This window comes from Haliotis asinina, chromosome 6 (assembly GCF_037392515.1).
Source record: "Haliotis asinina isolate JCU_RB_2024 chromosome 6, JCU_Hal_asi_v2, whole genome shotgun sequence".
NCBI lineage: Eukaryota > Metazoa > Mollusca > Gastropoda > Lepetellida > Haliotidae > Haliotis > Haliotis asinina.
The window spans coordinates 49,732,454-49,759,623 of NC_090285.1; the positions used below are offsets into that span (position 1 = coordinate 49,732,454).

A 27,170-nucleotide genomic window follows, 5' to 3' on the forward strand; every position below is an offset into this window, starting at 1 on the left:
AACAACATTGCCTGAACACCATTAAATGTACTTGTTAGAACTCGCGATACCCGTGTACGGAGCTCAGAAGTACCATCCAATCGCTCTTTAGGGATGAGCTCATTGTAGACCAATCAAATTGATGCTAACATATTTGATGAGAAGCGGCCATTTTAAAGAAGTATTTTCAAAACATTTGTCTCGATATATTTATGTAAAGAGTTAGATTGTAACCCTTACTAAATGAATATATGGAATTACCCTTGATGGATCATAGTAAGTACACCTCAGTTTACTGTATTTTTAATGCGTCTGTCATTTGTCAGTTAATATTAGTAGTCAATGGACTTAGTGTTCCCGACAGGCGATGCCGTCTCCAACTTAGTCCAAGCCAAATTAGTCAGCTTGATATACCAGCTCTTTACAGGGGACAGGAAACAACAGGATATCGACGATTTCGTTTAACTGAGCATTTAACATGTTTAACAGAAGAAAACTCATCGCCTCCTCTTGATGTTCCCATTGTAAAACTTGACCCCCCCCCCCCCCCCCCCCCCACTCAAGAACCACCACCACCACCACCTCTGAAACGTCGCTGATGAACCCAGAATCGGTTGGGATGTTTTCTAAAATACACTTACATGAAAGCTAAAATGCGCTTTCCATCGTATTGGATAGTGTTTACAAAATCCTGTTTCAAGAAGGCCGGTATTGAGACGCCTATATTACGTCACATATATTTCATAGTCAGCTGTACAAATGCATCATTGAATTCCCCACACATCTTAGAATCAAATTACAATTTACAAATTTTCTTTGTCACCGTTACCAACTGTCTAGAAAAATGAAACGAAAGATACTGGGTATGAAAACGAATGCTGTGCATGAAAGACTGCGCTTGTTTGAAATGTAAACAATAAAAGGGTAAACTGCACTTTACGGGTCCCCGGAAGTGTACGTGACAGACATGCGCAGAAGCCTTATTTACATCGAAGCGAGCACTAACGCTGACGCCATTTTTTGTTTACTCCGGCGAGTAACTGCCGCTGTTTTATGGCCTTGTTTGACCTATTAAATTACCTTTGGGTTATAATCGAGAATCAGCTCAAGACCTTCATTCCTCAACATTATTTTAGGGTCAGTATTATGTCATGGTATTGTCAATTGCAGTGTTTATTCATTTTTTAAGATCACGATACAATTTCCCAGTGCTAACCGAATGTATGATTTTTTTGCAATCTCATATTTCAACAGAATGGGGGGTTTTAGGGGGCAGATGCCCCCCTACATTATTTTTACATATTACTTATCATTTCTTTTCTATTCCTAATAAACAAAAAGAGGTAAGTTTATTTGATGTCTAATATCAAAACGCTTCACTTACATTACAAGAACAAACCTCCGCTTGCACTAAATTTATCTGAATCCTGAACACCATTTTCTTTTTTTTCAATTTCAATCATTAAAGTATGCATGGTTTTTTTTGGGGGGGGGTCAAACGCACGGCGGATAAACGCAAGAAATGTTACAAAAGGATCATCAAAACAACGTAAATATTTTTACCTCACGATGAACTATCAAACAATCCTTTCGCAGTTCCATACCTGGGCAGGGACGCTTTCACCACTCTCCACGTACTCTCAGTTTTATTTGTGCACACACCATTCTCTGCATTCACAAATTCCTTACTATGATTTACTGTCGCATGCACATATCCCATCTCATTTAAGTTGTGGCATTCCTAGTAACCCACTACCTTATTTGGAACATTCGACACGTGTGTCCACATTTGACCAATCAGAGAAAAGGAACATCATGAGGATTTCCCTTTGATTACTAACGATTGGATTAATGTTTTGGAGTATTACTAAAATTCGTGTTTAAAACTCTCGTCTTTCAGACGAAGTTTTAAACTAAACTTTTGCCAGTAAACACGAAAATGACCTCTAAATTCGTCTAAAATGCTTCCTAACGGAGATCAGCCCGCTCTCGCGCGCTTTTCTTTTATATATGTCACTGAAAATAGTGTTTTGACAATATTCAATATGTTATCTTGTGGAAATATTAGCTAATGGTAACCATGTCGACAGAAACCCCAAAGCGTATATACTGCAGGTCAATTAACTGTGTTATATGCGGATTTTTGTTTGTGGAGAGATCTGTGTCAGTGACCTGAATATTTTGTAAGTAGTAGCCTAAGTAGTAGCCATTGTCTTTTTGGTTAAATCTATTCAACCATCTCGCTTTTGACTGGATGGTCATAGGTCACTCAAAGCGTGACCTTCTATTAGGCTTTGGAATGTAACGAATAACACTGAGATTAAGTTATATTTAGACTGTATATTATTTAAGTTACAGTCAACTCATTTCAATATATTTAACTGGCTTTGGCAGCAACATTAACCATACTTGATATTTAGTAATCACTATTTTATGATATTTGCATTTATGCATTACCATGGTTGCAGGGACAGAAATTGATTTTGAATATCTAAACAGTGGTAAGATACGGGAATGCCCACTTGAAAATTTGAAAAGGCTATCTGCCATTTAGATATTTTTAACAAGCAAAATGAACTTCAGGTAAGCATACATACAGATTAGTGGATAAGAACTTGTTATTTATGGCATAAAGTTATCCATGTTGTTGAATGGCAGTTACTCACAACGGGTAAGTAGGTAGTGTCTTGGGTAGTGCAAATTTCCATCCTTGCAAGTTTACAAATGACTGAATATATTTGACTTTGTTTTGCAGGTTAAACCATGAGTAGCTGGACTGCCTTCAAGTCTCAGTTTGACAAACTTAAGACCCATACCACTTCATGTCCAGTCAAATCTGAAAAAAATGACACAGACAGTATTACCATAACAGGTGTGTAACAGATGTGTGTTGTTCACTGTTAAACATTTACTCATTGCTCTGTTGGATGCGTTAGGTTGGTAAGCATGGATGATCCAAATTGTTACTTCAGTTAACACCAGTTTGCTTCATGGTTATAGTGTTTGCTTGTCACACCAACATGATCAATGGCTTAAGTTCAGTTCTCTATGTAGTTACAACGTATGAAGCCAGCTGTGATGTTGACAGCTCACTCACTCACTAAACTTGCTCACTGACTGACTGACTCACTCACTCACTATTGTTCTGTTGTTGTAGTTCATCAGAGTCAAGACTAAGAGCGAATCGATGACTGAAAATACTGACAATTTTTCCTTATCCTGACTCATGCTTATAATGCTTATCTTCTCCTTCTGTGCAAAGATAATGGAATACTTGAAATCCCTTGAAGTTCCCTTCTAACTGAAGTGGACATACAGTACACTCACTCATTGGAAGCTTCCCTTTCCCGCCAGTTGTTAACAGCTAACATTCATAATTTTACTTAGTGATCAGCCTGACATACCCCGTGGGCATGGTCAAGATACCAATGGGACTTCGTCTAAATCACAGAAGAGGTCGTCATCAGAATCGGGACAATATCAACCTAATAAGTTGAAGTATTCATCATCAAAGACTAAGTCTTCAGCTACTACACCTACGCTGAAACTACACTCCACAGCTTCTGCAAAGTCCTTCAGCAATGATATAATCTCTCCCGACGACTGTCATATCGGACCTCCACTACTACTTTCTGAGGTACAGATCGTCAGCTGTCATGCTCAACATCTACTAGGCCTTCATCAACTATGTCGACAACTTTGCTGTATCCTTCAAGAGAATCTATGATCTACGTCTACACTTTACATGTCAGATGCTTCTGCAAGTCAACTGCCGCTGTTTGCAGCGCAGTCACTTGACACCAGCCTCTTTATGCAACAGTTCACCTCTCATATGATGAACCTGATGGAACACTGTTTTGAAGAGGAAGCAGCTACAACTACAGTCGCCCTGGTTGTAATGGTTCACTGACTGCACAGGGTCTGTCGCATGAAGAGCAAGCATTATGTGCATGCTCCCGTTCATGGAAACCATCGCCATCCACTGTATCTTCACATCGCAGTATGGATGATGCGCATTCTTGCAGAGTACCCGCACTCATGGATCTCAATACAGCCCCAAGCATTCCCTATCTACTTCCCATCTTTGTCGAGCACTTCATCTTCATCAGATACAGATTCTCACAGGCATAAGCGTAGACACTCATGGAATGTTATTCATTCCAGGGATTCATGTAGTCAGGAGGACTATGATGACACTCGTGGCATGGACATCAGCTCCCACTTGTAAATGCACTTGCAGAAGGACGGAGATGGAGATCGTCGATCTCTATCACCGGAGGAAGCCCTCTTCTTTGACTCAGAGGTCAGGTCATGGATTACAAACAGATTAAAGGACTCCAACACTCAAACCAATAAGATGTTAACGAGGACATCGACACTCTGTTTATGCTGATTGTGCCGATATCTACCATCACCAGCCTTTCTGGTGCTGAAAGTGCTAAAGATCAGGATCGGAACGACTGGAGTCTTCCACCCCCAGCCATTCCCCTACAACAGTCATGAGTGGGTGGATGTCTACAGCGCTTTTGGAAGAATTGGGGACTTCTCAACAACGATTACTGCATGACCATCCTACAAGACAGCTACAAGGTCCTGCTACAGACAATACCACTCCTCACAAGAGACCCATGTACACCAGAAATGCCATATCATATCTACTAGGAATAGGTGCAGTTGAAAAATTTTACTCCCCAATCTTTCTGGTACCCAAAAAAAATTCATGAAAGAGTTAGGATTATCTACTGAAACCAGAATGGTTCAGAATGATCCATCTACCACACATCTCATCTGTCCAGTGAATTATCTGACCAGCATCGATCTACAAGATGCCTAGCTGCACATTCTGATTCATTCGGACTCCAGGAAGCATCATTGCTTACTATTCAACAGTCAGCACTCCTCGGTCCAGTGGCTATTTACACAGGTCACCATCATCACTTGCCTACGTCAGCAGGGACTTCGCAGTGCCTTTTACCTACACAACAACATTCAAGCTCATCATGAGACAAGTCGACTTAGACTACAGTTAAACTTCACCATCAGGCTGCTAACTCAACTCGTTGGCTTGGAGTCCCAACAAGATCTTCAGTTTCTTGGCATTGTCATCCCAGAGGATCGGTGCATCAAAATTCAAGCCATGATAGAACAAGCTCTACTCCCTCCACACATAGGCACAGGATTAGACCAGACCAAGAGGTTTACAACTATACCCATTACGGTTCCTGATTCAGCACCTCAACACCTTGGATCAGATAGCGCTGCCAGACAACTTGAGACCATATCTGTTATGGTGGACTTACTGATCAAATCTCTCTGCAGGAACTTATTTGCTAGAGCCGGTCTACAACAACCGTCCCTACGTAGATGTGTCACTACAAGGTTGGGGTACTCACCTAAACGAGGTGGCAGCAGGAACCTGGTGAAGAACAAAAGCATTCAGCATGTCAATCACCTTGAGATGAAAGCTGTAATCAACATAGTACGGCACTGGTCGATAGCATTGAGGCACAAAGTACTGATGGTTCATACAGACAACTCCACACTAACGTTCTACAGAAACAAGCAGGGACCAACTCAATCTCACACACTGCTACAGCTAACATTTTAACATTTCAGCTCTTCGACATTGTCGATGACTTGAATTTCCCCATGAAGGCATGTCACATTGCAGGTGCATGCAACGTCCTGGCCGACATGCTGTCATGCCCTCCTCAACCATCTCCAGCCAAATGGATGCTAAACTGAGAGGTGTTTCGACTGATCAGTCAGACATTTGGATCCCTATTTATCCTACACGCCTCACTATGATCGTTCTAGCTGGAAGACCAAGATACAGAATTAAGCCTCCAGCTTGGGATCTGAATGTTGTACAACAACTAACATGTGATGTCTACAAATCAGTACACCAGACATCGCTTGAATTATTCACACTGAAAATGCTTGTCCTACTTGCCCAAGCAACAACAGCATGGATGTCAGAAATACATGCTCTGGACTTCAATTGCACACAATTTGACTCCAATCATCGTGAGATTGTACATCTAGGACTGAAATGGGATTTCATCGGCAAAAGTCAGCTGTCTGTATAATCGTACAGACAATTCCACGTCCCAGGATTATTTACAGTCCTCAGGCCACACAATACACAGGATTTATCATTATGCCCAGTCAGAATCAGTTGAAAAATATCTCAACGTACTAAGACAAGGAGACAACATTCATCCCAATATCTACTTAGGCACCTATGGAAGTATCCTGCACCAATATCTTAGTATGGATGAGAGCCGTTATACTGAGGGTCTACAAAGTAGCAGGACTCCAATGTCTGAGAGTTTCCAATCCTCCAGAAGTGAGAGTCTTGGCGTCAACCCTCGCACTACATTGAAACTGATCACTAAAAACTATAATGAAGGGCTGCTTTTGGAAATCAAATATGGTGTTTGCCAACTACTATCTACAGGACATTGCCATGGAGGACGTCGGTGGCATTCAACACTTCAGGCCACTTGTCACAGAACAATGAACACAGGGGTCAAAATTATTAGTGCCACTGTACCGATGGCGCTGCTAAGATTGAACTGTAACATGTTTTATTTGGGATTACGCTTCCTTAGTAAAGTACAAATTCTAGTACTGTTTTGAGTTGAGACCCATCCGGGATTCAAATCCACACCCCCAGAGTCAGGCACCTAATTGCTAGCACACACAAAGTCAACCACCTAACCTGCTCAGCCACTGTGACTTTCACAAAAATGAAAGTCGGACAACTGGTAGTCTAGACTGTGTACTTTGTGTACTTTTCTGGTAAGTGTTATTTGGCATGGCTCCCAAGACCAAAAGCTATGATTACACAATACAATTTAGAAAGTGGTCAAATGTAACGTGTTATATTTGGGATTACACTTCCTTATTGAAGTTATAGTACTGCTGAGTTGATTCCTATCCAGGATTCAAACCCACACCCACAGAGTCAGGCACCTAATCGCCAGCACTCTAAGCATTAAGTTGCTGACTTTGTGCGCTGGGGATTAGGCACCTGACTCTGAGGGTGTGGGTTCAAATTCCGATGAGTATAGTTCCCAAAGGGGGAAGTACTGGATGTATTCATATGGCAGTCAACAGAATCCAGCATGGCCTGACCCAGCCCCATTTCCATCAGATTCTGTAAGCATAATAAACATGAGACAGGATAAGGAAAAATATGTAATTTCATGAATAAAATTGATATGTTATGCTCATTACTCACTCGTTGAAGATATCACTGTTTATTAATTCTACAAAGTTATTACACATTGTGTCTCGAAAGCTGTCACCACACTTGTTGAATTCTTAGATTTCTCGCTCAATATTATTTTGCTAACATTAGGTGAGTAATAAATAAAATACTAAACTACGTCCCATGTAACACCATATTTATGAAACCCGTGAATGGTATCGGTAACCATTTACATGTACATAATGAAGGGTCGCAAATGAGTAAAGGGTTTGGTACATAACGGGCGAAAGCGAGTTAGATACCAAACCATTTGCTCTTTTCATAGATATGATGTTACACGGGACATAGTTTTCTCTATTTATCCTGACTCATGGCGTCAAGCCGTCTCAACCGCCCCTGTCAGACACGTTGAATTCACAGTAATTCTTGTGTTGGGATTATGAGATTTGGAGAGGGTGGCAAGGAGGATCGTTCATGTGACCGTATTGGCGGGAAATGGAGGCTTCTGATGTGTGAGTGTATTGTACGTCCACCTCAATTAGTTCCTTTATCTTCGCATAGAGGGAAGAGATAAGCATAATAAGCATGAGTCAGAATAAGTATAAAATATCAATGTGCTTCAGAAAATTACATTTTAGTTTTTAGTTCTATGAGATCACGCAACATTTCTTAAATTGGTGAATTATTATCCTAAATTTTGGGTTTGCCTCCCTTTGCTGTAATTAAGGGACACATCATCCTTTCTCATGGATCAAATGGTTGGTTTGTTTCAGATCACACCAGCTGGATAAACCGAATAGGAGAAGCTGGTAACAAGCCTAGGGATTGGTATGACTATATCAATCTAGTTAAGTCACAAGTTGGCATGAAGGATGCTGTTGCAAGACATAATTTGCTCTCCTGTTTATATGACAGGGCCTTTAAGGTAATCACAGTAACAGAAATAAGATGATGGTATTTCAATTTCATATCTGCCATTTCCCTATGTATGTTAATACATACTAAGATGTTCACACTTTCCTGAAGCAAGGAAGTCATCTGACAAAATGTTAGGTTTCCACTCCTGACAAGTTACTGGCAAACAAGTATTAGTTGAGCACTGACCCGACAATTTACTCGTCATAGCTGTTATGAATTATGTCCCTGCAATGTCACTGAAGACAACTTTCATATCACTTACATTTGTTTCACACTGAATTGTGGCACCCTATCAGGATAATTTAGTTTATAGTCAAAATCTGTGACTTGATACAACAGGTATTATTTGACAGTAGATGAAGGAGATTCTTATTTGTTTTGGCTCACAACTGTGTCCATGTTTGTCCTTGATCTTAACTTTATTTTGTATGCAAGTCATCATTAAAGGTCACATGCAACGTAAAACAAAACTTTGCAGATTCTGGTACCTTTCGGTATGCATTTACAGAAACAAATCATAAAAAATGCCAATTCAACCTATAAAGTTGAATAAAACGCAACGGGGAAAAACTGGTTTCAACAGCTGTGCTGCACTGCATCCATAGCGCATGCGCAGTGAATAGGTTCGCAGAGCTTGAAACAGTATGCATGCCCAGCGTCTGAGTTTGTGAGCAGTAGTCTAATCTTGGTTGTGTACACAAACAAGTAAATAATCTACTCGTTACGTGAAAAAAACTTGTTGATTGTGGTAAGCAGTCTCTGTCACAGAGAAAGGTCAGTGTCTGGTTTATTCACACCTATATGTCTGCCTGCCTGTCTGCTAAAGACAACATGCAATACACAGCTTCAATCATTGACCACGTGCAATTTGAACTTAACACCTATCAGACAATCCGACATAAAGAAAATATGTTGATTTATGACTCGTGCACCTGAGTCCCGTGTCTGCCACATTATGTAATTAGGCACGTGTGATACACATGACATGTTTTTATGTCTGTGGGTTGCAAACAAACTACATTCACTTTTTTCGGATGACTGGATCTGACGGAAACTGCTGCAAACTCTTGTCAGTTTCAAGTCCTGCTTTGTACTTCTATGAATGACAGATTCCAGCCACACAGTAGTTTACCATCTCCATTGACATGATTTTTGATTGGACCGAGTGCAAATTCAGAGAATTTTCCAAATCCAACATCTCTATATACATTCTGGATAACGACTTCTGTTAGTGTATATGATTTTGTTTGACAACAGTATATGAATCCATGCTGAAACGACACATCAAGTACACAACAAGAAGTTGTTATCCATAAAGAATCTTACTCTCTTGTGACTGGCTATACTTCTAAAATGCCCATCAAACAGATCATCTTTCTGTACACACAATGAACCCTCAGGATCTCAGCAAATGAAACAGCCAATCAGAAGCCGTCGTTACACTTGAGTGCATATCCACCCGCTATGAGTGGGTTCGGTCTCCCGAGGGTTTCGTTTCGGGGGAAGTAAGCCCATGTACAAAATATTGCACTTTTGAATCGCGATTGTACGCTTATAATTTTGTTTATTTGTTTTTTCAAAAGCAGCAATGTATATTGTATGTCATGTATAAGTGATAAATGTGTTTTAGATATATTTGATTTTTTGGTTGCATGTGACCTTTGAGTAATATTTGAATGCAACATGGCTTTCTGTTATTTTGTCATTTTTATTTGAGATTTGTATTTCTCCATTTCAGGCCATATCTTCTGCAGATAACAAGAGAAATGAAACCTATGCCCGACTATTCCTGGACTATGCTCAAGTCAAGAGGTTAGTTGATAGTAAATAGACATGGTAGAGATCAAAGCTGTTTCGCTAATGTCTTCTGAAAAACTATTGTAACTTATGTAAGCAGAATGCCTGCTCTTTTAGTTCTTGTTTGGTGAAAATATCAAGGTGTAATTTTTTCTGGATTATTCCAAATTTTATGGATCAAGGAAAAATCCTTGAGAAAAGATGCTATGAGTTTGAAGGGTGAAAAATTTCAGTAGTGATGGTAACAAATCGTTTGAAGTAAAAACTAATGCTTATTGGTTCCTCATTTTGTCGGTAAGGTGTAAGTGTATGTTTTTATGACTGTTTTGTTGGTTTTCAGTGAATACAGCCCAGACGAGGCGGAAGCATTGTTGACGTATGCGAGATCAATTGTACGCAGATTTGCTATTGTACATACAGCTGCAGCAGAGTTTGAAGTGAAACAAGGTGGGTTAGACTAGGACACTCACATACAAGTACAATGAGACAGTTCAAAATTCTTTCATTTTCCACATGTTTATCTGTTGAAAATGAAAAGGCATGACTTGTTTCCAGACACAGATCACCCTAATTGTGAGTTGTGCATTTCTAGGCAATGTATCAAAAGCCAAAAAGATTCTGGAGAAGGCTCGTCTTATAGAAGCTGAACCTAAGGAGTTAGTGAGAGAGGCTCTGAAGAACCTAGAAAATGGGAAGACAAAACTGACGTCTGTGGAGAGTACTGTGCCAGGTGACTGCTTCACTATACATTTCAGTTTAAACAGTCATTCCATTGCACTTACAGATTCTGTTACAAAAGGATAAGGATTTAGAAAACAAACATAGAATTTCAGACATGGTCACAATCTTTTCTCTCAAAAAAGCAATGTGTCATGGTTCTTAGGACAGTCAGGAACTGGGTCCAAAAAGAAATGGAAATTAGCACTAGTCTTTGCCAACTTAGCCCACAGTTAAGGCATTACAGGGATTGCAATTTTCTGAAGGTTTTATTTCAAACTGATCAATTTTGTGATTTGTCTGAACCTCCTTTTGATGACACAAAATTTAGTTTTCATCTGATTTTCCTTTCGCTATCCCAGGCATTAATAGGACCATTGAAATTTTTAACTCTTTTGTGTCATGTTTTCACCATTATGACTGTTTGGTGTAAAACTAAGGAGTTCCCCAGATTTAAGTTAAGGAGAAAAACATGGACACTGTTTTTGAACACTAAGTCTATCAGAGTTTTGTAAATGGTATTGAACATTTTAAGGTTTGTGATGTAAATAGCTAAAGGAATATATATCTAATGCTGGGCCTTTTTGTTACAGCTGAAAATTTGTATTGAAGGGTGCACAATATTTGTTTTAATCATGAGTTTGGTCTTTCTGTGTATCCAGCTGACAGTCACCAGCACTACAGCGTGGAGAGTGGCATCAACAGTAAGGATGCCACAGATGAAGTGTTCCTAGCCAAAGTGACCAAATCTGACCAGTCAGCACAGTAAGTGGTGAAGATTTCTGATGATAATTGAAACCCTGTTCACTACTTCATTATATATTGGCACCACACTCCAGGTTTTCCTCTACAGTATCAGCATCCCTACTAGGATGTTGAAGCAGAATAGTTACCATGGTTACTTACCCACTGACCCTTGTTTTTCTTAGTGTCCATTATGTATGAACCCTTTGGCTGATTGTGCATCATTATGCCAAGATGAAATGGATCATCACTCATTGACCACTGGTTTACTTGCGTATTCACAGACAGCTGTTTTATAACTGGAATATTGCTGACTGTTGTAGAAAACAACATTCACCCACTGTTTAATCTGTTCATTGTGGTCTTCACTAATGGAGTTAACCAATTCAGCCCTCTCATATCTCCTCAAGGAGACACCTGAAAGGCACTATATATCACACCATACTTGTCAAAAGATACATAATGCAATGCTCTCAGTAATACTGCCAGCCTTCAGTGAAGCTACCTTGTAATTTTTTAATAAGAGTATTACGTATTTAGATCATTATACTTTATTAAAGTCAGAAGTTCTCATGAATGAATGCAACTGTGCATTAAATTGCCTCTCATGCCCTCTAACATTTGAACATTATTTTAAGCGATCCACGTAGTTATGTCCCATAGAGCACTCTTCATGAATATCCCTCGCACAACTTGTTACTGAAACCAGTCTGGCAAACACTAACCAGACTGTGTGCAACAGTTTTCAGTGTACAGAGCAATTGTTTACATTCCATATATGGCATGATTGTTCCATGATTGGAAGCCCTTTGCCTTGATGTATTGATTTCACTCAAGTTGTAGTGGAAAATAAGTCATTTATTGCATCAATAGGAAGTGAGTGCATTTGCACCACTATATATAATATAGGCCAAATATACTGGCATAATGTGTGACATAATGCCTTTGATATCATCACCAGTCATATAAGGGATGGCAGTTTTCTGCAAATCTGTGGAAATCAGTGGATTCAAATATAAGTCTATCAATTCTGGTCCCGGTTAGTGGTCTGCAGCCCCCAGACCCCCAGTTGATTTTCAGCTGAAATTCACCTGTTACAATCCCTGTAATATGTGACTTAAGTAGATAACTGAAAATTGGGATCATGCAAAGCATGTTTATTTCACCTATATCATCTAAATATGTCTCGAGTGGCCTGCAATGCTATTTGTCGACAGGTCACACACCACTTCATGCGTTACGAGTTATGACACTCCGAATGGTAACTTGACGTCTGATGCAGCCAGTCTGTCTCATCTAAAGTCGGTCATACAAAGTGCTAGCAAGCAACCTCTCCGACACTCTCAGAGTACTCCAGAGTGTCGTCAGATGACCAAGACATCCGATTCAGTCCCTAACTGGAAGAGGTAAACTCTGTTTCATTTCTATTTTTGAAACCCTCAGGTATTTGATGGACAAGTGTGTCCTAGACATCTTTGACTTGAGTGCCATTTTAGAAGTTTGGAAGTACAATATGAATAAACTTTGTGCACAACTTGTCTATTTCCTGAGTGTGACATTGTGATACGTAGTCAAGCCAGTCAAACTGAATAAACATGCTCTGATAAGTATTAGAGCGGCTAGTTGAATTCACCACCGGAGATGATCTTCCAACTGTGACCTCAATGATTTAAACAATCATTAAACATCAGGTTTATTTTAATCTCTCAGTGTAAAACCCTTGGGGTTGGGATGTGTGATTTCTCCTATACATAAACACTAGTTCTGATTTTGACAGGCCACTTGGATCGTCAAAAATTGGGCTACCAATGAGAGTGAAGAAGATGAGTTTACCTTTCAGCAAGAAGGAAGATGATATTGATCTGGAAGAAGAGAAAAATATTGACAGTATCAAGCCTCTTCCTTCACATCCACAGGAGAATGGTGCGTGGTGAAGTATATGTATATCATTTTCAGGTTGGGAATAGCAAAATACTTGTGGTTTAGCTTCGATAAATGTATTACGGTCAATCCCTTGACAAGTACAACATGGGAGCCACCGGAGGCTTCCCGCTCTCACAGTGGGTGGTCGCATGACCAGCCATGCTTGTCACTCTCTCCTTTATCGCCTTACAATGATGGTTGGCGGCACTGCAAGTGCTGATATGGCGGAAAAGTTTTCCTTATTTTTCAGTCCTCTTAACTAAATTGTGTTTTATTCAGTTTTGGATTGTATTTATCATTGTCATATGTAATTATTGTTGGATCCCACTACAGCCACAACATTCGTCGTCTGCATTCCTCGTTCATCGGAGACATTGCAACATTGTCGTTGTTCTTCCTCTTCATCAGATACATCTTCTGCGAATCTACAGTTGTCAACTTCAGTCGTCTTGCGTTACGGTTCGGCAGCTACCATAGTTTTGTCGGATAAAGAGGATGCGTTGTGTGAACGCTTCTGTTCTCTAAGATCATCACCATCAGCTGTATCATCTCGATGCAGTTTGGAGGACGTACCGTGCATTGACCTGGAGAGTGCATGCATACCAATATCCCACTACAGCCACAAGGATTCACCAACTGCATCCCACGATTATCACAGACATCGTCATCTGTAGTGGATGTGGACTCCACACACAAGTCTACATGGAAGCATTCGCGAAATGACAACCTTTCCAGGGGTGCACACAAACAGGAAGATCACTCCGACGTTCGGTGCAGGGACGACCTTTTCGTCACTCGCATTTAATATGTGGAAGCTTTGAGATGACTCATCGGACAGTTGTCAGCCTACATCGGAGGGAAAAAAAGTTGTCTTCTTGGACTGGACTCAGAGATTAATCCTACATCTTTGATTACGACTGGGCTAGACCTCACTTCACTATTGAACTTGAAGGAATCCAAAGATGCCCTTGTCTACAAGATGATCAACGACTTCAACATCTTGACCCTCCCTCCATTTGCGCCTATACCTACAGACAAAATACTACGGCTTGTCATACTGCAACAAAGTATCAGCAGCAACAGATCCTGTCCTTCAACGCTCGGAGATTTACTCTACAATCGATTTGGTGGTTATACTCAAGCACCTACAACAGTTCAGCAGGAAGGCTTCCCCGATCTACATTCTTCACAGCAGCATGCATGCATTCTCAAATGCATTCGTGGAATACGAACTATTCTGCTAGACTGACGCATGCAGAATCTACATACTAACATTTGGCATTTGAAGCCAGAAGATTCAGTCTAAGTAAACTTAGTCTCAGTACCTTTCGTTACACTCCACTACTGAGACTAACAAAACTTTATGGGAGGTCGCGTCAGATAACCTTTGACATTGACCAATCAGAACACAGCTTACCAAATCGCAGAAGTGGACATTCGCACATACCTTTTGAACTTTTTATCTCGAAAAGGTTCGTACATGAACAATTCCAAAGGCTATTTAGCTTACGCTTGCTACTTTGTGATGCACACGGCTTACGTACAACCATGACAACGGTGAGTAAACAGTCACTGAAAATAGTGTTTTTGGCAGTATTCAAGGATGTCTGTGAGACTTCATATGGAGGACACCTTGCTCACAACTTACAGTGTTGACAATTGGAAGACAAAGCGATTCTGGTACCAACATCTTCATTACAGATGAAGTGTGGACCAGTTCGTACTACCTCACCAACTGTCTTCAGCTGAATCCAATGTGGCCTGACCCACCACTGTTTCCATCAGATTCTGTAAGCACAAGAAGCATGAGCCAGTATAAGGAAAAACCTGTAAATTTTCTGAATAAAATTGATATTTTATACTTATCCTGACTCATGGTGTCGAGCCCTCCCAACCACCCCTCTCATGCACGCTGAATTCACAGTAATTCTCGTGTTGGGCTTATGAGATTTGGGAGAGAGTGACAGGTATGGCAAGTCATGTGACGGTATTGATGAGAAAGGGAGGCCTCCGGTGGGTGAGTGCATTGTACGTCCACTTCAAATTGAAGGGAACTTCAAGGGATTTCAAGTGTTCCACTATCTTCGCATAGAATCAGTTTTATTCAGATAATTACATATAATCAGCAAGCAAGAGTTAACAATGTGATTACAGATAATTATTCTGAGTTTTGAATATTTGAATATATACACTTTCTATTGGCGTTCTAGTAAATTTGTTTTGTCATAAAGAAAGGACAGTGAAATGTCACCTTTTCTCAACAATACAGTAGAGTGACATTGTTTTTCTTCATTTGACCAGCCCCATGACTGGGTTAGATTTGGTCTTCAGCAACCCATGCTTGTTGGAAGAGGCGACTAAGGGGAACACGTGGTCAGACTTGCTGATTTAGTTGACACATTGAATATTGCTCAGTGCAGCTTTAAACAACAACCAACCAATCAACCAACCAGACAAACAAACATACAAACAAATCATTTGACCAGTTAATTTTAAGGGTTGTTAAAATTTCCATTTGTAACAACTGGAAAGTTACTACAGTATGATTTTCAAACATATTTAGTGTATTTTTTTTGTTAATATGGTTAAATCTTAGTTAGTCATGACCTTTACATTGAATCAAATGCTACTTATTTCAGAGACTTTTGGCTCCCATGCTCACACTTCCGGTTACCTGTCAATGTCACAGATCGATGAGACAGTTCCCATGGAAACAGATGGGAAGGTTGCCCAGTCATGTGACTTCAAGGAACCAATGAAATACCGGACTCCGCTGGCATCTTCCACTCAGCATAACATCAAAGACAAACCTGAAAGCCAGGTGACGCCGGCAAGCTTCATGGACCTTAGTATAGTAGAGAAAGCAAAGCCAGCCATGTCTAGTGTAGACTGTAAGAAACGTCTTGTACCACCTGAGTGTGCCAAGTCCTCCGTTGAGTGTGATAAGAAAGTGACTGAGAGAAAAGACAGTGATTCAATATGTGCTGGACAGCAGACAGAATCTTCTGAGAAGGATCCCCCTGCACCACGTATTCAGCCACCCTCCCTGCCTACCCCCAACATTCCCACTCCAGCTAGTGCAGGGTGAGTTATCAATAATTGTCTTGATTGTATTGGGAATTGGTTGAAATCTCACAATTCATGATTGGTTCATCACTAACGTGCAATCATCGAAGACAATAGGCTAACGTCACAGAATTCCAGATAATTCTTCAAGCAAATGGGTATTTGCTCCCATGTCTGTTTATGTATGAGTAATGGCACTTTTTGAGGAGAAACTAGCATTTAGTATTCTCCCACTAGTTTAAAGAATTGAGTACTTTTGCACATGGTTTCTTATCCTTAATGGGTAAATAGCACTTTTAAGTATATAGAAATAAATGCTTCTCAATAGACCTAGTTTATAATAATTTTAATATTGCCAAATTGTTGGCAGCCAGTTTTAAACAATCAACATGGAAGTGACATAAATACTACAGTAAACTGTGGACAGTGGCTAGGGCTGTAATAGCATATGTATATATAGACATTGCTTAACATTCGCTAACACTGTTGTAGAGTTCGTGTGCCTCAAATTATCATACGCAGGCCAGTTTAGTTTATTTAGGAAAGTATGAAAGGTATTATAGACCTATGGGGCTTTAAGTGATTCTCAAGCATCTTTTGTACTCCCAGATTTGTAATTAATTGAGTAAATGTGATTTTTATTGCATAAAATACGTAAATACTCGCCTTATCTGGAGCTCTGGCATCATTTTTAAGATTATAAATTTGGTCGTTTCTTTTTTTTTTTTTTTGGTTTTATTTAGAAGCTGTGGAAATTGCAAATTTCATGTCCAGTTTAAAATGATGTGACTTCAAAATGATGACTGCTATCTATATCATGGACTTAAACTTCCCTGAGTCTTCAAGACTCAAGCACATTTTCAGGCTGTAACAACCTCTTAGATACGATCTGATGCACTGATGTGTTTCATCTTCCCTCTGTAGTGCTGCTGATGCTGATGCTGTGTCTAAGGTGTCCACACCCTGCATGAAGAATCGTGTGGAAGAGATGGCATCACTCACACCAAGCATGGTGAGTCTGGTGGGACACTACATGCTGGATGTTTTCAGATAACAGCTCATATATTTGACTGTCAATATGAACTGTCATGCCTGGATAATGCATATCTTTGCTCACTGTAGTCAAACTCACTTTTCAAACATTAGTATAACTGGTCTAGATTATATACAAGCTACAGTGATCAAACTCTGTATCACAACTCTGCTTTATGATTGCTACAGCCATGCTGATACCTGAAAACTTTTGATATTTACTCACCCTCAGTTCAACAAATATTTGCTGTTCAAACGTGGCAGGGATGTTATGATAAATAATGCTCCTTCTTAATTCAGTTGTAGGCAAGAAGTTAGTTAAACATGGTTAAAGGTCATATGCAACAAACAATCAAACATAATTGAAACACAGTTATCACTTATTCATGATATACAAAATGCAATCCTGATTAAGAAAAAACAAATAATCAAAATTATGAGCATATAGTCGCTTGTCAGAAGTGCAGTATTGTGACAGAGTCTTCTTATCACAATCAACATGCTGGGTTTTTTTTTTGTTAATGTAATGAGCAGATTATTTACTTGATTGTGTACACAACTAAGATTAGACTACTGTTCACAACCTCATACTCCAGGAAGGCATACTGGTTCAAGCTCCACAAACCTATTCACTCTGCATGCTCAGCACAGCATAGCTGTTGAAACCACTTTTCCCCCCAGCCTTGGGGAAAATTAGTGAATTGTATGAACTCTGATTTCACGGGCTGTTTTTCATCGCATTTTTTTTTTTAACTTTATATGTTGAACTGGCATTTTTGATGATTTGTTTCAGTAAGTGCATACTGAAAGATATCAGAACAGAATCTGCAAAGTTGTGTTTTATGTTGCATGTGACCTTCCATGCGTTGCCTGGATGCAAAAACTGTGTTCATTCAGTTGCCCACCTTGTATGTAATGAGACATGCCACTAATAGTGTTATCCCTTACAGAACCCTGTAGATACTGTGAAGGTCAATGGTCAGCAGTACTTCATCTGGAAGCTGGTTGGACGTGGGGGTTCAGCAAAGGTAATGAGATAAACAATTTTGATGTGTCACGAGTAAGGATTGTACATTGTGTTGATACTCATATTTGTGGGTTACCATTGTTTCTGTACATAAATAAAAGCAGACTTTCAGCATGATTCAACATCTGTTTTTATACAGTTAGCAGATTCAACAAAGAAAAATAAAGTATATCACTATAATTACATAACATGTCTTCAAGAAATATTACTTATTGATCATGACTGTTTATCCAATATTTTATAAAGGCCATTCTTGACATCACTAATTTTAGCGTTCATCAAATTCACTTAGGCAGTCGTGTCAATAAAACATAGGCACTGTATTAATGCAGTCTTCGTCAATTTTCACATAGGTCCATTGTTATGATAATACTCGAAGCTGACACAGAACGGAATTAATTGTTTTCAGCCTCAGATTAATCGTAATTATTCTTAGAAAAAGTTTGGCACCTTAGAAAAGAGATGTAGTTTGCACAAGCGTACTCATGCTTTAACTAAAACAATAAGGGTGAAAGCTTTATTACACTATTACATGGTGGTACAGAGAGCTGTACTTCTCAAACAAAATTCTACGTGGTGATGCTTCGTCTGTAGGTATACCAGGTGTTTGACACCCAGAAGAACACCAGGGCCTTAAAGTGTGTTGACTTGGAGGATGCCAATGAGATTGTGGTCAATGGCTTTAAGAACGAGGTGCGCCTTTTGAAGAAACTTCAGTATTGTAAAAGTGTCATCAAGATGTATGACTTGTAAGTAAAACATTTGTTTGTTTTGACTTGTGATCAGGAAGAGTGTTACCATCTCTCACATGCTCCTTTACTTCCTTACACTCAATAGTGGCTTTTAGCTCTTTTGGTCTTTAGATATAGTCAATGCCTCGTCATCCTCTGATGACTGTTGTTTATCTGTTGGATTGCAGATTAATTTTCGATCGTCATAAGCTCCAAAACGGAATTATTTTTCCCTATGTGTTGACATACCATACCAATACTGAGTAAACATTATAAGGTCTCTTTCACATTGAGCACCATTGTCTTCTCAAAGGTTTGGGTTATTCCTTTCTTGAAGAATATAGGGTTGGCCAAGATCCAATAAATGCAAAACTAATTTTCATAGGTTAAAGAAGTAGTTATGCATATCAACTTGAATCTTTGTTTGATTGCAGTGAGCATAATGAGGAGCTCAACAAACTGTTTGTGCTGATGGACTTTGGGGAGACCGACATGGCCACACTGTTCAAGAGCCGTATCCAGAGTGGTGAGGGGATAGAACCACACATGATTCGCTTCTACTGGAAGGAGATGCTGACAGCTGTACATGCACTCCATAAAGAAGGTATGTGAGATTGCAGAGGGTTTGAGTAGTCAGCTGAGCATCATTAACGGATGGGTGGTGGGGTTGCCCAGTGTTTGAAGTGCTTGTTTGTCACACTGGGTTCAGTTCCACACGTGGGTACCATGTACATGATGTATGAAGAATATTACTGGTGTCTCCTACCATGATATTGCTGTAATATTGCTAAAAGCGGAATAAAACTATGCTTGCTCACTCACTCACTCACTCATCCTACCAATATACATGTGTGCATGTATGCTTGGTACCGCTCCGTCCTTAACTGCATACTTCTGTCTTGAACCTCTGAGTCTAAAACTATAGCAGGAGATATGACTCATGCAACTTGATGCAGATACTCAATTAGTTTTGTGTATGAAGGAACATCTTTTCAGTATCCCTAGCAAGAAACTAGAAAATGCCACTCTGTCACTTTCGTAATGCTGATGATGTATTGTTCAGGGGTGATCCACTCTGACTTGAAGCCAGCCAACTTCATGATGGTGGCCGGCAATCTGCGACTGATTGACTTTGGAATAGCTAACGCCGTACAGCAGGACAAGACCAGCATCTTCCTCAACACACCCATGGGGACTCTCAACTACATGAGTCCAGAAGCCATTATGGAGTCCTTTGAAGGATCTGATGGTGGAAGTGCTGGCGACAGGGTGAAACCCATATATAAGGTAAGAAGAATGTCCCATTAATTATCAGTGTGGTTAGTCGAGGAGCTGTAACAGCTAGCTTTGTCTCTCTCCTACTATGAATACCTGGGACATGACTGAGCAATTTGTCCATTGCAATCAAAAACCAGCAACCAGACAGAGTGTGAGGCATCAATGAGTTAATGTTTATCTTCAGTATCAAGGTATGGGGAATACTTAAAGACCTTCAAACTACGTTTGTTTTGCAGCTAAAGTTGAAATTCTGAAAACAGCCAGAATTTGGGCTAATATTATCACCTGTCTAAAATAATGCCGAATGTTAGTTCAAGAGGAGACATCCTATTGTGTAGACAGTGGTGTATGTTGTCTTTTGTTACAGATCAGTGTGAGGAGTGACATCTGGTCCCTCGGTTGTATCCTGTACAACATGGTATACGGCAAGACACCCTTCCAACACATCCGCAACCAGCTGGGCAAACTACAAGCCATCACAAACCCACAGCACAAGATAGAGTTCCCAGACATAGCCAACAAGAATCTGTTAGATGTTCTCAAGGTATGATTCAGAAAAATACATCCTCTGCTGTAAACAGTGAGACTATTGTATGCTTTTCATACAGAGATGGGCTAGATTTTCTGAATTTGGTCTACATTTACAGTTAGTCGATCCGATAGTCTGGTAGAAGTTATATATGTTCCATACTTCCGAGTATATTCACCATATCTTTGCGTCTGGTCTGGTTTAATCCATTTGGGGCTGGTAATATTTTGAAAACTACCAGCCCTGATGTCTGGTTAGGTTTTTTGCTTATTTCATACACTGCTGTGAGCTTTTATATTGGTGAAAGTGATGCAAAACCAGACTCACTCATACTGCCAGTTTACTTTCAGGAAAAACTCTTGTCCTGAAAAGTGGCTTTTGATAAACAGCCAACTTTCATTTTCTATCCCTTTTGATTTTGGCTGTAAAGAATGCATCCATAATTCCATACAACATGTATACTGTAGTTTATCTCATTGCAGGTTCTCTTGCTTACATTACATTGGACTGTGACTGTTTCATTTATAATGTTTCAGAAATGTTTGACAAGAGACCCCAAGTCCAGACCTACCACTGAGGAGCTGCTGGCCCATCCGTACCTGATGGAGGAGAAAGAAAAGAGCCCCGGTAATGCCAATATTTGTGTTGTGCCAATACTTGCTTGTTTGACCATATAATGTCTGTGCAGCCTTGGAATGGTTGAATTTTTAATATACTCTTCTAACCCTGTGGAGATTAGAGGTCAAAAGGGTTCCTGCAGCACAAATAAAATGAGGATTGGATGACCTCAATAGCTGTCTGATTGTGTGTCATCTCACTCCAACAAAATGTCCATTCCTCATGTTATTTTTTATTGATATGCCTGGGTCAGACTCTCTTACCCTAATGCAGGGAGATAAAATAGCATTCCGTCACTCTCATTCTCCAACTTATTCAGAAGTTTGGTGGTGTTGTGGACCAATCTGTACTCTTTTCTCTGTTTAACAGCCCCCTTAGCCCTGACCAAGGCTATGAAAGATGCCCTACTGCAGATCTCCAATGCCTCGCCCCGCAGTGCACAGTCTCTCACTCAGGTAAACATCTCTCAGTATTTATCCATTCAGTCATTCAGTCATTCAGTCATCCACACAACTACTCCATGATCAAGGTGCTGGAATTTTCCCCTCAATCATTGGCTATCAATCTCAACTACCTGGGCATCATACAACTCTTGCAACCACTGGGCGCAGTGAGTTACTGTGGCTTACCCATTGTTTCAAGGTACCCATTCACAGCTGGGTGGACTGGGACACGTAGTCACAGTTCTTTGTCATATTCATCAGCGGGGTGCATTACTGGGGCATTTATTATAGTGAGGCATGATTATTATCCCCCCCGGCATGCAATGCAAGGGGGATATAGTCAACACCTCGTCTGTTTGTCCGTCCGTCCGTCTGTAATCATTTTGTTTCTGGAGCATGAATCAAAATCAATATCTTTAGAGCAAAATTGGTAGATTTGATAAACTGAACCTAAGGTTCTGCCTTTTGCTACAGATTTTTGGCATTTTTATTTATTTTTTTTGTTTGTTTCCATGGAAACATTTTGGTCTTAGCCTCAAAGGGGAGAACGGGCATCGTTTCTGGAGCATATCTCAAAAACCATTCGATATTTCTGCAAAACTCAGTACATATATCAATCAGAACCGAATGCTGTGCCTTTTGCTATTTACAGATTTTTGTGATTCATTATTTTCTTGGTTTCCGTGGAAATGTTTAGGTCTCAAAAAGGGAGAGATGTGTCTTGTTTCTGGAGCACAACTTGAAAACTTCTTAATATCTTTCAGCAAATATGTGATGTAGACCTCAAAGTGGTGCCTTTCGCTGTTTCCAGATTTTTGTCATTTAAATTTTTCTCAGTTTCCAGGGAAACGATTTGGACTTAGTCTCGAAAGAGAGGGATGGGTTTTGTTTCCTAAGCACAACTCAAAAACCATTTTATATCTGTCAACAGATCTTGGCAGATATATGAGATAGATCTTGAAGTGGTACTTTTTGCTCTTTACAAATGTATGGCATTTACATTTTTCATGATTTCCATGGAAACGTTTTGAACTTAGTGTGAAAAAACATCAAGTAACAGTCACATGACTTTTCCTTTCAACAGATGGGAGACAAGGGGGATATGTCATCTTCTGATGTACAAATTGCCTTAGGTTTTTCTCTGTAGATATGAGCTTACTAAACAGTACATATTGTTATATTGTTAGGGGTGAAGCATGTGTATGATTTGTGTTGAAATACAGTGTCACAATAAATTATGGTTTTGATGAACATATTCTATTCCTGTGAGGAGACCGTCATACTTAGACAAATTCCTCCAGGCAAAGAATTCACAGTATTGAATTCAGCATGGTCACTTATTTAGTTGTTGCCCTGCCAGTGTGCTGTTACATGCATCATGATGTTTCAGGGACTACTGCAGCAGTTGGAGACTGGAGGAAAGATCGATCTGAGTACCCTGCCCAGCAAACCTCTCACACCGGTAAATACAAATAGTTCTACAAGATTGTTACAGTTTATTCTCATTGCTGTATGGTATTCAGGAAAACTAAGTATCTTCAGAGTAGATAGCACATAGAAAGAAAGCAGTGGCTGCACCAGTGTCATCTACCTTTGAACAGACACAATCAGGTGCTGTTCATGAATGAATAATAATTATGTATTTGAATGACCACAATTGTAAGCCTTTTCGCTCACTTTGATAAAAGTCAAAAGATTAAAGTTATTTTTAACTAAGTTTTTAAAATTTGCCAATGTAGTTCAGTGACAGCGGTTAAAAACAGTGATCATGTCAAGAAGTACAGTTAATGTTCCTTCCATGGTTACCCCTGAAGATCTAGGTAAGAGTTGATCTTCTGTAACCCATGCTTGTCATAAGAGGCAACTAGTGGGATTGGGGGGTCAGCTTTCGGACTTAGTTGACACGCCAGTGTGTCTCGTTTGTGTACATCGATGCTCATGCTGTTGATCTCTGGCTTATCTGGTCTGTACTAGATTGTTTTAAGCTGCTTCCTCATAGCTAGAATATTGATGAGTGCAGTAAAAAATTGAACTCACTCATCCCATTGTTTTACATAGACTGGCAACATTTGTAATGCGAGAGATGCTTCTTAAAATATGTTTGTAGTGTGGCGATTCTGTTCATTTCCTGAAGCACTTATTCATGATGTGACAAAGTCTTTTCTATTTTCCAGGACCAGCCTATCATTAGGTCTCATTCCTCTGAACCTTGCCCAGACAGTGCCCAGCCAGCAGTCAGTGTCAAGGAGAAACCTACACGCACGAAGCAGGAGGCTGGTGCTATTAAAGTCCGAGCACCCCTTCAGTGCATCAACGTACACCAGAAATAGATGTTGGTCTTGTGTAAATATGTAATTGCAAATAATAGATATGAAATGTATACAGCTCCCACCAACTGGGGACTGGCAATCTACATCTATTGTAGAAAAATCTTTTAAACTTGCTTGTAATGAAAAGTCTGTCTGTGTATTTCTCTTCTGCCTGAACAACTGCCTTGCTCTTGCTATCCTGTATTGTCCATCAATAAATAATGCACATGATATTTGTTTTTGTTTTACCATATTTGAATGGATTATTATTAGTGTTGGGAATCAGCTGAAAGCTCACAACTGATTCATTTGTTACCAATGGGCTATCATCACAAAGAATTCACCTATTTAATTTGTTATTGCAGGTAAGTATAACATGTTTTGTTATATTTAGCAACTTTCAGTGAGTGAAGTGACCTTTCTTAGAATTAAACTCACTTTCAGGCCCTGACAACTTCTAAGATGGGTTCCATTGTCAAGTGTTTGAAAAACTAAAACAGTTGTTCGATTGTGAAAAATTGTAAATTTTATGTGCAATCTGCCTCACTTAATGGAATTGTGTTCTACCTGAAGTTCCCTCATCTACAGAGATGCAAACCCTCCCAAAAAATGCATACCGATTTCACCATCCCGACAAAGCAAATTCATTCTGATTTTTCCAAAATATGACTATTCCATAGTCTTACTAACTGGAGGGCTGGCATGATCTTTGACTATAAATAATGATAGTTAAATAACAGCAACACATTATTTATGGAAGTTCTCAACTTGAGTAGGCTGCCTGATAAACAGGGCATGGATTTATTATAGTCACTTAACATTCATAAACACTACTGTCGAGCACTCAAAACTGAGGATGAGGATAAAAAAGTTATACTGTAAACTGGTTCAGTTGTATAAGAATCCCTGTCACAGTTTGAAATAGCATCTCCCCGGCGGCTCGGTGCTTCCTATTTACTTGGCAGGCGTACAACTTTATTTTATAGCCAGTCCTGTGGGCCAATACATTTTCCAAAGGTATACGTGTGACCATATCACTGACTATAATAATCGGAAATAATTTACAAATGTGGAAGCTAGATGATGTCTGTTCAGCTCATGATCAATCAAACCGTAACTTCCACAGAAAAACCTACCATATATACCCTATATAGCTTTTTATCTAACACTAATTGTGACTGGTCTAGAGAATGCTTTCAGCCAATGAACAGTGTTGTTCCTTTCTCATAGTATGTAAGAATCACACATCAATTCATTAATTACATTATTTTAACACCCTATCTCAATTTCCAATATGAAATATGGGGCTGGTTACATGTTCTAAAGATCACGTATACTCAACGGGGTGCAAATGCATAAATCACTCATTGACATCGTTCTAAATGAAACCCCGTCATTAAAACTGCTCATCTCGATCTATAATTACCTTAAATCGACCTTTTTGACAACAGTGCACAATTCTCAGCCGCACATGAAATTTCAACCAATCAGAGCCGCGCGTCTCCGTGACGTAATAGTAGGTATAGATATGAGGGTCTATGCAGAATTCATCTACATTTTAGGGGGTAAACTGTTTCATATACAGGTTTGTACAAACCTGAAATCGCGGCAGCTGTTGTGAAAAATGAAAGCTATATATTCTCACAATCTACTATCATTTAGTTTTGTCTCCTGCTTTGCCTAGTTTCTGAGTTACAACCCTTGTTTTCATAGACAATTTTGTCAAAATCACTTGGTGTCGCTAGGTTGTAATCCGTGTTAGGTGGTATAAATCTACGCGTTATTTGTCATCATTCACTTGATGCTCAGTTAATGAATTTATAACAGGTATAATTAGTGGTCACGGCACTTAGATTACCCGACAAAGGTCCCTATTTGGCATTTCTTGTGTCTGGATCGATCAAAGGATTAACCGATAACACACTGATTGATTAATTACTTTATGCGGTTTTAAATGGGGATTTGTCTAAAGGTAGTGTTTATCTATGTACATTTACTAATCTATACTGAATACACTCTGTCGTGTCTGTGTCTGTGTAAAAGCAACACCCTTCTTTAAAAGGAATAACCGCCAATACATTGACTGACTGCTCACTATTGGCTAAGTAAGTTACTTTTTTAAAAGAATGACGCACATTATGCAATTACTTGTTTCAAAGGCATTTACAAGTTGGTGGAATCAAACTAAAAATGCTTTATGGTTCAGCTTCTTTATCATACAAGGTCACAACTTTTCGAGACAGTTCCTCGTCTCTTCTTCAGGTGAAGTGGTGGTGAAACTAAAGAGAAGTAGTATATATACACAACAGTTGACAGATAACAATAGGCAACAACATATACATGTTTCTATTGATTGATGTACAGGCTTCAATTGATTGATGCACAGGCTTCTACTGATGTACAGATTGACTTGCAGGCTTCTATTGATTAGGTTAACGAGTTACAGGTAAAGATGTTTAGATAAAGGTTAGTCACTGAGGATATGTTGGTTCCATACATTGGGTGGGTAAACACCACCGTCTCTGTTGATTGAGGGCTTGTTCTGCTTGATTGCAATGGCTTCTAGGAGCTTTCGTCTTTTCAAGTCATTAGCATTCCTAACTAATGTCCAGGTGTTGTCGAAAACAGTCTTATGATTGGGGTTGTGCATGATGTGTTCACATACAGCAGACTTCAGATCCAAATTTTGGACTGATCGTTTGTGTTCTTTTAACCTGACAGCCAGTGGTCAACCAGTTTCTCCAATATATGTCTCTTTACAACTACATTGAATCTGGTAGATGCATCCTGCTGGATTGTTGCATTTAGGTCTTGTTGGTCCGTGTCCATTAGCTGATAGTAGT

At 39.6% G+C, this 27,170-nt stretch overlaps 1 protein-coding gene across 1 annotated transcript; it reads left to right on the top strand.

Annotated features, from left to right (window-relative positions):
* Positions 1-101: 101 nt before the first annotated feature.
* LOC137286556 (dual specificity protein kinase TTK-like) lies at positions 102-24,558 on the top strand. The gene is made up of 20 exons (XM_067818480.1): positions 102-255; positions 2,735-2,851; positions 7,969-8,120; positions 9,852-9,925; positions 10,251-10,357; positions 10,503-10,640; positions 11,290-11,392; positions 12,589-12,777; positions 13,149-13,294; positions 15,934-16,378; positions 17,285-17,372; positions 18,343-18,420; positions 19,014-19,168; positions 19,585-19,754; positions 20,214-20,437; positions 20,796-20,972; positions 21,494-21,584; positions 21,945-22,030; positions 23,409-23,480; positions 24,193-24,558. Exons 2-20 carry the CDS (start codon positions 2,743-2,745, stop codon positions 24,346-24,348), a joined length of 2,760 nt encoding a protein of 919 aa, XP_067674581.1. The 5' UTR covers positions 102-255; positions 2,735-2,742; the 3' UTR covers positions 24,349-24,558.
* Positions 24,559-27,170: the final 2,612 nt, after the last annotated feature.